The sequence below is a fragment of the Mixophyes fleayi genome, chromosome 10, assembly GCF_038048845.1.
Source record: "Mixophyes fleayi isolate aMixFle1 chromosome 10, aMixFle1.hap1, whole genome shotgun sequence".
NCBI lineage: Eukaryota > Metazoa > Chordata > Amphibia > Anura > Limnodynastidae > Mixophyes > Mixophyes fleayi.
This window is the reverse complement of record NC_134411.1, coordinates 7,580,189-7,597,336: the sequence shown is the minus strand read 5'-3', so window position 1 is coordinate 7,597,336 and position 17,148 is coordinate 7,580,189. Positions and strand designations below refer to the sequence as shown.

Here is a 17,148-nt window from a genome sequence, read left to right as displayed (position 1 = left end):
TTAAAGAAAAACATGTTTCTATGCCGTATATATCAACATTCCCTTAACAAACATAATTGCCTATTCACACAACTAACCAATTATTTTTTTAGGTACATTTTGGAGTTTCTAATTGGGATAAAGCAACTATGAAAGGAAATACGGAAAAACATTACTTATCAAAATCTGCAGTTAAATGAGTCAATAACTCTGTTGTCAACATTCAATTTTTATGAATGAAATGATGGGAAGCATCATTCCACTCCTTACAGTGATAGAGGTAGGAAGGATAGGTTTATTTAACCAGAGAACTTTTATATATTTCTGGAGAGAATAATCAGTTATTTAAAACTACTTCTTTAATTTCAGATATTGAATAAAATTAAACTACATTACTTTATTATTAGAAAAGTTCAAGAAGTATTTTTTTGATGGTCATTATAAGGTTATTTTCTCTGTCTAGTTAATTAGCACTTTTTGGCACACCAAAACTGCATCAACCTTGTTATTCAAAGGCTACTTTTTAGGTGCATTTATTACAAATATATCACCTGACCCTTGGTGGTGTTTCTCAGGATTTAAAACCGCAATTTCTAACCAGTGTTACATTAAAATTATACAACAGAGGTATGCTGGATAGTTCACAAATTAAGATGTGATAAGGGGAAGAGTTTTAAAAGAAAAAATTGAAGATACATAATAGGGAGTATACCTGAAATCTATTTTAATTGAAATCTATATAAAATAACCAAGATACAAAAATGCTGTTAATATTATTTAAGTGTGTCACAAACAATTAACTAGCAAGAGAGGTGCATCATATAATAAAAAGGTTCAGAATCATGAAAGAATTCATAAATAGCTCATAGCTAAAAGTGTATGTAAGTTATATAAAATTATATATTTTTTTTGCTGATCTTCACATGGTTTTTCATTTTTGACTTCATTCCATTAATGTGCACAATTACCATGCCATCCGGCCTCATCTTCAGACAGGACCCAAAGTCAGCAAGTCGGATATGGCCTTTCATGTCAATGAGGACATTATCTGGCTTTATATCTCTGCAGAGATTACAAACAAAAATAAATATTGAAGATTGCATGGGAAAAAAGAAAATAGCAACATAGTCACAAATTATACTTCTGTCATCTGACTGAGCCAGGGCCGATTTAAGACATTGGTCTGCACTGTCTATTTATGGGGGTAACTCATACTTGTCTACATTTGGTAAGCTGTACCCGGGAGAGGGGCGTGTCTAGAGGACGGGACGCGGCAAGTGCGTCATTGTGGCTCCGCCCCACGCGACAAATATGCCGTTTTGTCGCGGGGGCAGGGCCAAAATGATGCGATTCACCGCGAATCCCGTCGTTTTAGCTCCGCAATTGCGGGATGCGGGAGATTTTCCAGCTCTCCCCGGAGTCCATGAGACCGACCCGATTTCCGGGAGTCTCCCGGACATTCCGGGAGAGTTGGCAAGTATGGGGTAACTCACAAGACAGAAAGAAATGCACCAGTACAAATGTGGATGTGTGAGGTTTTGTATTTTTAGAATCTGGGAGCAAAACCAGAGCACACACACATGCAACATGTATGCTTTTACATTGAACATAGGAAATAATACCAGTTCATACATCAGACCAAAAAGAGGGATAATTTGGAGGGAAGGAAAGTCAGGGAGCTTCCGTTCAGCAGAGGGACAGTTTAAGACTATGGGGATAGTGTTCTAGAGTGAACTAGGTTTATGGGTAGAGCTGAACACCATCACCTTGTACAATACATCAGGATGTCACTGGCACGCTGTCTTACCTATGTACGTAGTTCAGTTGATGTATTGAGTCTATCGCTAATACCATTTCAGCCAAGTAAAATCGGGCCATGTCCTCTGGCAGCCGGTCCTCAAACTTGCTAAGCAGAGTTAACAGATCTCCCCCAACATAGTAATCCATCACTAAGTACTTTAAATGAAATAGAATTTCAGATCATCAGCACATGAACACAATAATAAAAAAGTGCCAACATATTACAGAGCACTGTACATTGAAAGGAGCATAATGAAAAATAAATGTAGATAATAGCAGATTTGTGGCTGCTATCAAAACAAAAGTCTTGGCAGCAATGCGATTCATTACTCTACCTCCTGTTGAGGCAGCAGAATGAAACCATCATCAAGACCCAAGGTAGCAGGTTGAGAAAAATTACTAAATGACAAAATCCCGCCCCATTCAGTTAGTTAGGTGTAGAGGGATTTGCTGTAAAATCATTAGAATAGCTAGAGGTCTTTATCGGTGTCTTTCTGGTTGCTGTTTTTGTTGCTGACCTATTAGGAGACCAACAATCAACAAAGTATCTTACCAAGTAATTCTCGTCATGAAATGCATAATGCAAGCTAGGGATCCACTGGGTGTCTCCTTTCACTAAAACATCTCTTTCTTCACGAAAACAAGCAGTCTGCAAAACACGGATTGGAACAAAAAACACAGTATTTAAAAGAGAACATACATGTATTTTGCACTATATACTACCTTACAAATAAATGCCCAAAGAATAGCCAAGGAGGGATCGTTTGAATACGGTTTTTTTTCTCTTTTTAGAAATCCTATTACGTACAGTACATAGAACATAGCTGCCTACTCTACCACAATGTCCGTGAAACTCCCGGACTCCCTGTACCTACTGTACTACATGAAAATGGCTACCACTCTTATAAATGGAGACAGGTGTTAATACAGTATTTCGATTTAATGCTACCTCTAGATAACTATCCTCTCATACTGTCCTACATAAAGAATAAAACAATAAGATTTGGTCCCTTTTTTAACACGATGAAGATCTGTACTACAAGAAAATGGCCACCATTCTCCAGTATTTACATATACCAGTAAGTACATTTACACACATCTATAATTACATATTTTATATTTCTTTAATAAGTTATTAGAAGACCAAAATGTATTTGTTTGTCTTGCTAGAAAGATTTTTGATAGTTAGAGCTTGATAAACAGATTATAAATTCTTTATGTGTTAAAACATGTATCGCAATTTTCTTTTTCCATGCATGGGAGACATTAATATTTACCAAGTAGTGGTGCAGTAATTTACATGGGGTAGATAGATTTATGTTTTAGCTTGAATTTTAGAGTTTTACATACATTTTAATACACTCGGTTTTGGGCATAACAGGAGTGTTGCAAGGGACAGGAGAATTTGGGGGAGTTGGGCGATTAAAGTAAAAAAAAACAAAAAAAAACTATACTTTAATATACAATTTGTATACATCATCCTTCACAGACACCCTTCATATACATATTTGAACTTCAGCATCAAGTTTACTTAGTTTATTTAAATTTATTCTGGTTAGAAGCCGTTGGCATAGCCAAACTTTCTTAATCATGAAAATGAATAATAATAATAATAATAATAATAATAATAATAATAATAATATATTGACAGCAGGATAATGAGTCTAGGGGGTTAATTTATCAAAATGCAGGTCTGAAAAAGTGTCAATGTTGCCTATACAAACCGATTCTCATTATTAAGCACATTCAACAAAATAACAGCTAGAATCTGATTGGTTGCTATAGGCAACAACGCCACTTTTTCAAACCTGCAGCTTGATAAATTTACCCCTAAGACTGCTTTGCTTTGATCTTCTAAGGGGAGAAAGGAGATATCTCTGCACAAGTCTACTAGCCTCCCATCAATTAGCTCACACTCACATCTGTCCCAGTTTAGACAAACCCAATTGGAGGGGACTTTGCACAATGGTCGTTCAGTTGGGACGTATGTCAGGAGCAATTCAAAAGCCTTTCCCAGAAGTGGGGTGAGCCTAGCATGCCCCTGGGAAGAGTGGCATGCCCCCACATGAAGAGACCATATCGTCTTTTTGTTACGCTTCACTTTGTCCCAATTTGAACTGGCATTAATTTTGGGAGATATGTACACACATCTAGTATGGAAATGCTCTTTTCTTTCATTTCAATTATAATGTTTGTCTCCTAAAATACAGCCTGGTTATTTTCATTTATGGATTAACCTGATCAGAATATTGAGGGGACATCTGAAATTTATTACATTGGTCAATTGCTCCTTGAAATGTGCTTTCATGCAAAAGTGTTACTGGAATATGAAAATCACATCCCATTAAAGTAATCAGCTGAAGAATTAAAGTAGTTTTGCCCCTAAAACGCACTCTTTTCAATCATTCCTTCCAGGAAATTCCCCAAAATTTTTTTCACTTAAGTGCAAAACTATCACTGAACCACCTAGTTTCTCCAAATCAGATGTGACAAACTCTTGCATTCCTACAAACGCTGCCACTTACTTTAACGTAACAATGCATGTCAAACATGTTTGCACTCTAACAAAGGTTCACACTCACTGGTGTTTATTACATGCATTTTACTTGCTTTTTTTTTTATTTTTATTTTTTTTTATTCAAACACTACTAATGCACACGGTATGACACTAAAAACATTTTTACAGTGTCAAACATCCTACCGGTGCCATTGCAATAAGAGAGACTGAATTCCCAGAAGCTAAACTAACTTCACATTATTTGCATCCCTAAAGCATTATAGTGTTATTGTTTTTATCATCGGATAAAAGATTTTGTTTTTCCCTCTTTTTTCTTCGTTAAATATTAATATTAAATCTCCAATAATTAACAATGAAAAATAGGGACACCCATGTGAAAGGTTGCTCTGGTCATAAAATCTATGGCATATATAAAAATCACAAAAAAATTGATACGTCTTCCAACCATTGAACATAACGTTAAGTCAACATAGGTAGTAATAACACATAGATGGTATACACAAAATCCCTAAAATGAAAAGAAATTGATCTCCAGCCGAGAAGTATAGATAAAAAGTTGCTTATCCCTGCCGGAATGTTAATAAATTGACCTACTAGCATATATCCAGTGTTAAGTATAATCGCTATTAGAAGGTACAATAGACATTTGCTGCAGTGTCTTTACGGAGACAGTCCATCCAGACCGTGTTGAATTGTGGTATGTACAGTCAGGTCCATAAATATTGGGACATCGACACAATTCTCATATTTTGGGCTCTATACACTACCACAATGGATTTGAAATGAAACAAACAAGATGTGCTTTAACTGCAGACTTTCAGCTTTAATTTGAGGGTATTTACATCCAAATTAGGTGAACGGTGTAGGAATTACAACGGTTTCTATATGTGCCTCCCACTTTTTAAGGGACCAAAAGTAATGGGACAATTGACTCCAAAGCTATTTCATGGACGTGTGTGGGCTATTCCCTCGTTATTTCATCATCAATTAAGCAGGTAAAAGGTCTGGAGTTGATTCTAGGTGTGACATTTGCATTTGGAATCTGTTGCTGGTGACTCTCAATATGAGATCCAAAGAGCTGTCACTATCAGTGAAGCAAGCCATCATTAGGCTGAAAAATCAAAACAAACCCATCAAAGAGATAGCAAAAATATTAGGTGATGCCAAATCAACTGTTTGGAACATTCTTAAAAGGAAAGAACGCACCGGAGAGCTCAGCAACACCAAAAGACCCGGAAGACCACAGAAAACAACTGTGGTGGATGACAGAAGAATTTTTTCCCTGGTGAAGAAAAACCCCTACACAACTGTTGGCCAAATCAAGAACAGTCTCCAGGAGGTAGGTGTATATGTGTCAAAGTCAACAATAAAGAGAAGACTTCACAAGAGTGAATATAGAGGGTTCACCACAAGATGTAAACCATTTGTGAGCCACAAAAACAAGAAGACCAGATTAGAGTTTTGCAAACAACATCTAAAAAAGCCATTACAGTTCTAGAACATCATCCTATGGACAGATGAGGCAAGGATCAACTTGTACCAGAGTGATGGGAAGAGAAGAGTATGGAGAAGGAAAGGAACTGCTCATGATCCAAAACATACCACCTCATCAGTGAAGCATGGTGGTGGTACTGTCATGGCGTGGGCATGTATGGCTGCCAATGGAACTGGTTCCCTTGTATTTATTGATGATGTGACTGCTGACAAAAGCAGCAGGATGAATTCTGAAGTGTTTCGGGCAATATTATCTGCTCATATTCAGTCAAGTGCTTCAGAACTCATTGGATGGCGCTTCACAGTGCAGATGGACAATGACCCAAAGCATACTGCAAAAGCAACCAAAGAGTTTTTTAAGGCTAACAAGTGGAGTGTTATGCAACGACCAAGTCAATCACGTGACCTGAATCCGATTGAGCATGCATTTCCCTTAATGAAGGCAAAATTGAAGGGAAAATGGCCCAAGAACAAGCAGGAACTGAAGACATTTGCAGTAGAGGCCTGGCAGAGCATCACCAAGGATGAAACCCAGCGTCTGGTGATGTCTATGCGTTCCAGATTTCAGGCTGTAATTGACGGCAAAGGATTTACAACAAAGTATTAAAAAGTGAAAGTTTAATGTAGGATTGTTTAGTTTGTCCCATTACTTTTGGTCCCTTACAACGGTTTCTATATGTGCCTCCCACTTTTTAATTCCTACACCGTTCACCTGATTTGGATGTAAATTCCCTCAAATTAAAGCTGAAAGTCTGCAGTTAAAGCACATCTTGTTAGTTTCATTTCAAATCCATTGTGGTGGTGTATAGAGCCCAAAATATGAGAATTGTGTCGATGTCCCAATATTTATGGACCTGACTGTAAATAAAGTCCAGTATGCAGTACGGTGAACATCAACATAAAGAAATTTGATACTTGCTGTTTGTCCCAGAATTTTTAGCCGCGCGGCGGTCCGGGGTGAGACTGTGATCGTCTATGATGATTTCAGCTGACTAGAGATGACGTGTATTGAGCGCTTGACCAAGTATCAAATTTCTTTATGTTGATGTTCACCGTACTGCATACTGGACTTTATTTACATACCACAATTCAACACGGTCTGGATGGACTGTCTCCGTAAAGACACTGCAGCAAATGTCTATTGTACCTTCTAATAGCGATTATACTTAACACTGGATATATGCTAGTAGGTCAATTATTAACATTCCGGCACGGATAAGCAACTTTTTAAATATATGCCAATCTTTGTTATGCTAAGTTTTGTAATAATCTACATTATGATGCATTGATTGACTAGATTATCCAAGTCTGCAATACATTTGTATTTTGTTATATCATCTACTGCCTTCCTATATATCTCCACTCACTGGATACTGTTTTCATTATTATTACTAGTCTATAGATATAGAAGCCAATGAGCGCCAGGCATTTTTGATGTGACTATATAATGAATGACAACAGTATGCCGACATTTTCAGTTGGATGATTGGATTACTTGATATATAGCAAAATCTTGTTGCCGATCACAGAACTTGTGTCCTAGTAATTTTTGTCTTCTTTTTACCCAAATCTGTTTTAGAGTATATAATATGTGGTTTGCGGTGGAACTACAAGGCTCTGGCAGGGTATATTGCGACTTGTAGCTCCACAAGAGGGCAGAGCCTAAGGTTATTAAGCTCTATTCTCAACAACGATCACATTAGCACATACACAGAAAGCTGACATACTGCAATTAAAATCTGAACCAACAGGGGGATCCAAGCTTTGTGGGGGGGAAGGGGGGGGGGGGGGGTCACAGTGATTCTCTGTTGCTTTTGAGACAACACACAGTAAATTTATATGGTTCACAAGAGGTTTACATTGCTGTACGCTCTACCTGTGTATACATCTATTTAGCCATATCTGCAGCCTGTAATATTTGGTAACTATCAACATTAACCAAGCATCCATATATAATGCCTAATGTAATACATTCTGAGAATATTTTCATGGTAAATTTCACTCGTCAGCTGCTTCATGGAGGAGCTTTAGATTGTACTCGAGAAAGCAAAGTTTAGTTCAAGATATGTAAATAATTCCCGAACCCACAAAATTCCCACATCAGCAGTAACAAGTCACAAAGTTCACTCCCAGCACAATGTGTGATCCTTTCCGTAGAGTTACTGCAGGTGACTATTACCATGCACTATTCTCAAAATGTATCATATTTTCCATTATCAAAAGATGCCGGGATAATCTATGGCATTTTGAGTAATGCAGACGTTCCGCACAAAGAATATACATAACATATATAACTATAAACACATATGAGCACAAGCCTCCTGAATCACTCATAAAAGGTAAAGGATGGGTTGACATGCCTGTCTGTACTTGTCTGATCTCTGGAAGGCATCCCAGACACGTCAGTGAATAGGAACAGTGACATACCTTGGCATTCCAGTTTGACATAACCTGGGGGGAATGGAAGGTCAGCTCTGTATCGCTCACAAACCAGAGCTCCCATTAACAGTGTTCTATGGAGACTGCAAATCCTGGCCCATTACATTTAAGGGACAAATAGATTATACTTCATGGGAGAAGGTTATTCATCACATAAAGAGAACCTTATCCCCCCATAAGTTTGTATATATTAAAATATATGAGAAATATCATTGTACGCTTCCTGATCAGTTAAAATAGTGTGAAGCCTAAGAAAATAAAATACAATTGAATAAAAAAAAAAAATGGCCTTTGGTTTCGCTGACAAAAGGGCTCATTTTCGCTTTGCCCTATAGACTAAATGAGGTTATAGACGACGACAACACCCCGCTAGCAAAGACTCCTCAATGCTTTTTCCAAGAGTAGTTTATCTATCAATTATCGTTGCACTGATTGCATCGCTGTAATGCCTGTCCTAGTAAAGTTTTCTCAGTATTGCATAACCCAATGGGAAGCACTCGAAAATAAATTTTAATACATGTATATTTAAAATTAATGGGCCTATTGTCCAACCCTGCAGAAAATCACCTATATTCTATATCTACCACTATAATTTTAAATTTTGGTTATTGATCTGGTTTCTTGCAGTGAAAAAGAAAGCTGTAATTTGGGCTTCCAAGTCGATGCTCAGCAAAGTGGGGACCTCAAGTCTCTGTTGTCACTCTAGATAGCTTTCATCACGGCAGCCGAGCGTCACGGCTCTAACGAGAGATTACTTTTAAGCAAACCCATGTTTTACGCAGCAAAAAAGAATTTCGAACATTATTTGTATTTAACTAGTCTAAAATGTTCCCAGGATTTAAACATGCTATAGCCTTACATGGTCCTCCGCTTATGTCCCATTAACGTCTTCTCCCTACCCAGCCCAATTCAGTGTTCGTGGTATAGTTCATGCATGGGCTGGGTTTCAGAAGTGGCGAATAAAAGGACTTCTAAAAACAATATTTTCCTGCAGTAATCTGTGTTATGCTGAAAGTGATGTAAAGCCAGTGATTCATAAAACAACTCTATAATCTACAGAAGTGTGTCTGTTCAGCAAACTGTGTATCCTCCCTTTCACTTCAAAGGTGTAATCAGAGCACTGCACTCCTTTGGTGTCCTGCCATCAATTAAAGGAAAAATATACCCTACTCAGAAAAAGGGATTGTGTTTTTGTTTAGTTGTATTTATTTATTTTTTAAAATGGTCTTTGACAATTCAAACAAGACCTACCTAAGTTGGTCTTCAGTCTAAGCTTCTCCCACGTTAAACTTCACATTCATGCAAATGAGAGGTTCATGAGGGAGGGGCCCTGACAACCACAAACAAGGGCTGCTCAAGCAACCATTGGCTGTAGCAGGAGACTCACCTAATCCTCTAGTTAGTAGAACTTTGGATTTTATTTTAGATCCCCATCTAATGTTTTTTAAATCTACAATTCCAGAAAAAAAAATAATTAAACTATATTCGGAATGTAAACTTTTACGGACAGTCTTCATGTATACGAATGGTTATAATGCCCAGTATGTACTGCTTACTCTATACAACACTGTGGGAACTGTTGTTACTATGATTCATAATATACATGACTCAAACAGAAGAAAATTAGTGCGCACAAGACATTTAAAATTTATTTTCCCACAAGCATCCAAATAAAATTTGGTGTGCTTTTATTTCTTCATTATGACCCCCAACTTAGAATAGGCAGAACAATGTATGACACCACGGAGCTCCAAAAATACAATTTTAAAACAATATTCATGAAACTGCACAATTTCAATTCACTACAAACTAGAGACATCGCTGAGGCACAGAGTACCTCATGTCTCAGCAATGTCACAAGGTCAAAGTCATTTTGTAGCTTTATTATTAGCTCCGCCCACAATATGGCCGACACCACTGCGTTTAGTTGGTGCACGTTTTTAAAACAACCAAACTTCATACATCAACAAGCATTAGCTTCCATGTCCGGTAGGTCACAATTACCTCGGCTCGTTTCAGCATCTCCCATTTGTGTAGGATTTTCATGGCGAAGATCTTACCACTACCTTTCATTTTCACCACAGCTACCTTGTAAGACAGACAACGGGAGAGGAGTTGAAAATATTGGAGAGATAAAAGGGTAAAATTCACTTGACAGTTAAATAACGCATCATTCCAAGACAAGGCAGCTTGATCAAAATTATATTAAAAAATCCAAAGCAACATTTTATTTGCTAATCACCTCCAATGATTCATTAACAGCAAAAACATGGTACTTCTACGGTATCTGCCGGATAATGTTTTCGGATTGCATTTTTAAAACAATATCATTAATGTAATGCAAACGTCTATGTACAGGCAGATAGAAGCAAATCATTTTGCATGATAATGGCATATTCCAAATCCACTAAATATGAGAGTTTTATGCTTATTCCAGTGTAATATGTTCCAGGAAAAACATAGCAAGCAACCGATACTTTTCTATGGTAGCTAGTTTACAATGGCTGGATGCTGAACTTACCTCCCCAAATGCTCCTCTCCCGATTACTTTTAAAATCTCAAAATCTTCTCTTCTGAGCCTCATCTGTTTGATTTTAGAGGTAACTGGTTCAGCTAATGTGAGAAAAGATAAAAGAAGTCATTATTTTATTACCCTTTGTATTTTCTAACAGAAGCAGTTCCACGTCCCTTTGTACTTCGAAATTACCACCATAACCTTACTACCGTGAAACAGGGTTCTAGACCTTGGTAAAAAAACAACAAAAAAAAAAAAAAACAGATCTATTACACCTTGTACAAACATACACCATCGCACCATAACATGGTAACACAATTCTATTACACCAGTGACAGGCATTCCTAATACACTCAGGAGCCACATTGGTGTCCTTAACCTTAGTCTCAATATTAAGTTAAACAAAAATAGAAGAAAAAAAAAACACGACTACCTGTAACAATATATAAATCAGGCATAATAAACAATACAAGCTAGAACATAAATCTGACAGTAAAGCAGGACGGAGCTAGGGGCCACAGATAAGGGCACGAATTTTGTTGTCTATCACTGTATTACACCATACATGCCAACTTTCAAAACTGAGCTATTTGTTCTGCTTCGCATCTTGACACCTGGAGATTTATAGGAGGCAATGTAAGGCTGCCAGTTCCTTATACACTTCAGGATGATTTGTAAGTGTGAATAACCGTTCAGGGCTGTAGGCCCGATTCAGAATGGAGCGCAAGTGTAACTTGCAATTGAAAAAGTTGCATTCAAGTGTATGCATCATACATGCCAACTTGCAAAGCTTCTCCTCCGATTTCCCGGGGGAGAAGTCATGTGACAGGGAGTAGGAGGGGGCGTGACAACGTCATTGTGTCACCATAGCCCCGCCCCCACTATTAAATGCCGAAATTCACGGCATTTAATTTAGCGGGAACAGGGCTTAAAGACGCGAATAAGCCTCACTCCATTCAATGCTGTGAATTTCGGCGAAACTGGGAGGTTTGCCTACTCTTCCGGGAGGACTCCCCGAAATTCGGAGCCTCACGGGAATTCCGGGAGAGTAGGCAAGTATGCAATTAACAGTAAACCATAGTGAAAACTACTAGGCAAGTTTACATACAGAACAAAACAGATATATGATATTGTTCCATTGGTTAATTGGGGATATAAAAAAAACTACCACATATAATGCAATAAAGGTGAATCTCCCAGGAAAATAGAAACAGATCAAATCTATTACATTTGGCTATCTGGTAGACATGTTCTAAAACTCGCAATATAACTTCCTATTTGTAACTGTAAATGTGTACCAACTATCTCTTGCATAGTTCATAATAACTAAAGAGCTTAATACATGTGCCATAAGTGTCTGTTGCTGTCATTTGTATTGAAACCACTGGGTGACCTCATGCAAGATAGATTAGTTATTGTACCCAGAGGCCTTGGAACAACATGTCCTATCGTGTGTTAATATCTGCATTGAATAGCAGACTGTTATTTTGCATAGCAACAGTATCTTGGAGCAAGAATATGCATTTTTCTAGGTACTGCAGCACGATAGTACAGTACTTGTAACTGCATGTTGGCTTAGTACAGAGTGTTGGACATCTTTACACACACACACACACACCTTCACAAATTCCTACTTTTAATTCATTGTGTTTTAAAGACCAGTAAAAGGGTAGAAGACATTACAAATTAGCTTTGCAGGTCCATCAGTGTAAAGACGAACGGAAATTAATGCAAATGTTGTTCACCCGCTGTAAACACTGCACTCTGTTCAAATCGAGGAAGATCCCATATCAGCCAGATAAAAGGCTCTAATAATAACGTTCTCTTCTATCTCCTGATGTACTGAAATCTTATTGTAAACCATGGCATCCAGAAGAGATCTGAAGGGTATACAAGGGCATGCAGACTTGCAATTTTTAGAACCAGTTTAAAAAAAAAAAAAAGGCAATATGCTTCCGAAATAACCCACAACCATTACAATTCAATGTAATCCTGATAGCAGACAAGCATGTATTGTTGTATGTTATCACGAATAGTTCAAAGATGCACACATATACCTAATTTCTACAGAGTTCACATGGGACAGGTAAGTAATGGCAGGCAACCAACAGACAAGAATATTTTGGCATGCATTGAGGCCAAACATTTGCACAACATTAACTCACCTGGAGTAAATTCTAAATCAGTGACATTAGACATGGAAGTTTTTTTTGTTTGCTAATGAATAAACTGTTCATTAAGGTTTAACGCAGTTTTTACAACGCGGCCAAAACTTTGAAAATGTTTTTAGAAAGTGGGAACATCTGTTTTTTTGGGAAAATCTAAACAATATTATTGGTGAATATATCTTTTTAAACAGATTTTTAAGGCTGATTTAGAACGGTAAAATATATGCCGATAGGAGAAAAAAACAAAAAACAAGCAGAGATTAGTGAACTGGCATACAGTATTAATCATCAATAATGTATGCAGCTATGTGCAAAAGTTGGACATTGCAAAATAAACCGCAGTAAACACCACACTGATCAATATGTACAAAAAACAGTATCTATTTCTACATATAGGTGTACAGACAGTCACAAATGAATGTTAAGCATGTCGGGAATGTAAGACTTAGATAATTTTTTGACAACCATTTAGGCCACACTTGTGAATTCAGTTACAAACCTCTATCTCAGCTCAGGTGGTTTAACACTTTTCATTGCTAGGGTTCCTGCACAAACAAAAAATTATACACACACACTATATATATATATATATATATATATATATATATATATATATATATATATATATATATATATATATATATATATATATATATATATATATATATATATATATATATATATCTATCTCATCTATGAAATATAGCAGTGAGGCCGAGTCTACTACTAAACATGTAACACAGCATACTTACCAACTCTCCCGGAATGTCCGCGAGACTACTGAAATGCGGGTCGGTCTCACGGACTCCCGGGAGAGCTGGCGATTCTCCCACATCTGGCCCATCTGCCCACTTCAATAAAATTAGAGCTGGAATGTATGGGCAGAGGGGGCGGCGCTTTGCGAATCGTGTCATTTTGGCCCCGCCCCCAGTGATGTAATGCTTGTTTGGGGTCTTTTTACACTGTAAAAAGACCCAAAATAGCCATTACGTATTACGTCACCGGGGGCGGGGCCAAATGGTGTTAGTCGTGAAGTCACGCCCCCTCCTCTCATACACCCCTCCTGCCCTCCAGGATCTCCCAGACCCGCCAACATAAGGTTGGCAAGTGTGTATAACAGCACATATGTACTCCTTATTATGAGATACAGAGCATATGGAGCTAGTTTGCATCTGCCTAAGTTTTTCCACTGCTGAGCTGTTTGTTCTGCTTCGCATCCAGACACCTGGAGATTTATCAGCAATATAAGGCTGCCAGTTCCTTATACACTTTACAATGATTTGAAAGTGTGAACAACCGTTCAGGGCTGTAGGCCCAATTCAGAGTGGAGCACAAGCATAACTTGCAATTGAAAAAGTTGCATTCAAGTGTATGCATCATACATGCCAACTTTCAAAACTTCTCCCCCGGGAGATTGGGGGAGAAGTCATGCGACAGGGGGTAGGAGGGGGTGTGTTGTCGTTGTCCCGTTACCATATCCCCGCCCCCACTATAAAATGCCGAAATTCATGGCATTGAATAGCAGGGCGGGGCTTAATGATGTGATTAAGCCCCACCCCCACCATTCAATGCCGTCAATTTTGGCGAATCCGGGAGGTTTGCCTACTCTTCCGGGAGGACTCCCCGAAATTCGGGAGCCTCCCGGGAATTCCGGGAGAGTAGGCAAGTATGGTATGCATACGTACGCTGTATGCAGAGATGAAGATGCACCTTGGTCTCAACGAGTGGCAAATCAGTCTGCTTGACAACAGATTCACCCCTAGGACACTTACTGCCACCACCAACTTGTGCAGTGTACCAAAACCTTTATTTTACATATGTCTAACGCAACTGCGATGATGCATCATTTGAACTTGAATAACCTAGCTAATTCAGCAGGAACAACTTCCCAACAACATGTGTACAAAAATTGATCTGCATCTGTCAATAACAGCTCAGGATTGTCTTTTCCTTTTATCTGCATTTGATATGGCTTTGTATTAGGGTACAGAAATCTGACATCTACTTAGGACAGTTTTTCCTCATTCATAATCTGCATGAATTTACACTTTAGGGAGGACTTTATTTTCTTTATTGATTGATTATGTGATCATACTAGTGATGTTGTACATGCAGTCTGTAACTGTGCTTAGATGGGATTCATTTTTTACGAACGGACCTTAGGGTAGGTGCAACAATTTGTGCTTTTTATATGTGATGTGTAGTTTCCTTGCAGGATAACCCCACCCTTTCAAGCACCTGTTATGGCCTATAAATTGATTTGAGCAGCTTCCACTTTTGTATTAGTCTTAATTCCCTAACATACACACAGACAGACAAATAGAGAGAGACTAGGGTCAATTTTGATAGCAGCAAATTAACCTACTAGTATGTTTTTTTTGAAGTGTGGGAGGAAACCAAAGCACCCGGAGGAAACCCACGCAAACACGGGGAGAACATACAAACTCCTCACAGATAAGGCCATGGTTGGGAATTTACCTCACGACTCCAGTGCTGTGAGGCAGAAGTGCTAACCACTTAGCCACCATTAAAAGGGCCAAAAACTGCTCATTAGCAGTTATAGCTAGAAAAGGCATGCTTGTAAAATGTGTGAGGGAGGTCTACTATATTTCAGCTGTTAGGATACAATTTTTCTTTGTTGTTATTTGTGCATACTTATACAGATTGCACATTACAAGCAAAAAAATAAAACAAAACAAAAAACACAGTTAAGGGCTTATTGGGATTTGATTGGAAGTATACCGTACCTCCCACCTAAGTATCTTCGTGCATAGTGAGATAGCTATACACGTTTTACATTTGTCAACATTCCTAACAGGAATTCATCTCCCAAATAATAAGATTATCAGATTGGGATCAAGTTTTGGGGATACCCCCAACCAGTAGAGGGCACACAACTAGACAGCTGGTCCATGGTATAAAGCACACTCTTCAACTTTTTAGTTCTCCCCTCTGAGATCCCGGAGGGGAGGTGTAATGGTAATGTGGATGGGGGCAGGGTACCACAAAACCGTGTCATTTTGTCCCCACCCCCTGCGGCGAATCTACACAATTGTGTCATTCCACAACAGGGCTAAAATGATGTGATTCCCCTGCAAAACATGTTCTCAAATTCTCCATCTCGCACGATGAGAGAGAATCGCCTGCTCTCCCAGGAGACTAATCAGGAACTTGGGAGTCTCCCAGACATACAGGGAGAGTCAGCAAGTATCATACAAAGTCATCCAGAGAGAAGGGTATTTAGCCTGACACTTTTCTGCAACACCTATGTAACCCTCGCCTACCAACTCGAGAGGACAGTGTAAGGCGATTATAATATATGCTGCCATGTTCCATAAATCCTATTGTCTCCTTCTTGGGACAAAAAACAAAAAAAACAAAACAAAGTATCAAACAATAGATGTGATAAATACAGCTGATAGGGTCTATAAAACAAAACAAAATAAGCAGTCACTTAGTTTGTAAAAATGATCCAAAAAAAAAAAAGGGTACTTTATTCTCATTGCTAAAACAAATACCACCTATCCTCCTCCTTGCCGTCCATATTGCTTTACCCTTCTAAATGGACAACAATTTTGTTTGGATCATGAATTAGCACTTATTTCCCTTCTGTTGTTCTTCTGCACACTGGATGATTCAACCATAGCCGTAACTTGAGCTGTGCGAGAGGGGCAACCGCCCAGGGTGCAAAGCTGGCACGGGTGTGCAGGGAAATATATTCGGTCAATTTGGTTAAAAGGTGAGGACAATGGGGTGTCACATTTCTTTCTTGCCCCAGGTGCTAAAATTTCTAGTTACAGCTCAGGAGGCAACATAGCCAAGAAAATGGACTAGAAGCCTCAATAGCATTTTAACAGAATATAACTTCGTAATGCAACTGTAATGAAGACCGCAAGTCCAACCCAGGGAATTTACCCAAATTTAGTGAAGTAAACAGGAGTGAAGCAGCTCTTTCTCCGCAGAGAAAGCAGGGAAATAATGTGGTACAGACTGTATGTTCCGCTTTCTCTGATGCACCGTGTGACCTCCCTATATTGCGTGGAGGAGGTTATGTGATGTGAAAGTTGGATGCTTCAGGCCAAGAATAAGATCAAGCTCAGTCTTATTCTCTGTCTTCTTAATAATAGCTTGTGACGCAGGTGAAACCCAGCCGGGCATAAAACAAAGAATAAGAGCTGGGGGTCGATGCATAAAGCAGGAATGAGCTGGGGGCCACAGGTGAAGGCACAGAGGAA

The 17,148-nt window shown here is 38.5% G+C and overlaps 1 protein-coding gene across 1 annotated transcript in view; it reads right to left on the bottom strand.

Moving 5' to 3' along the window:
* Nucleotides 1-17,148, bottom strand: part of CDC42BPG (CDC42 binding protein kinase gamma) — a 93,008-nt gene that overhangs the window by 39,067 nt on the left and 36,793 nt on the right. The window contains exons 2-6 of the mRNA XM_075187788.1: nucleotides 10,752-10,843; nucleotides 10,235-10,318; nucleotides 2,333-2,428; nucleotides 1,787-1,935; nucleotides 948-1,041 (exon numbers count right to left, since the gene is read on the bottom strand). Coding sequence (XP_075043889.1) covers nucleotides 948-1,041; nucleotides 1,787-1,935; nucleotides 2,333-2,428; nucleotides 10,235-10,318; nucleotides 10,752-10,843 — 515 coding nt within the window. The remainder of the gene's footprint in view (nucleotides 1-947; nucleotides 1,042-1,786; nucleotides 1,936-2,332; nucleotides 2,429-10,234; nucleotides 10,319-10,751; nucleotides 10,844-17,148) is intronic.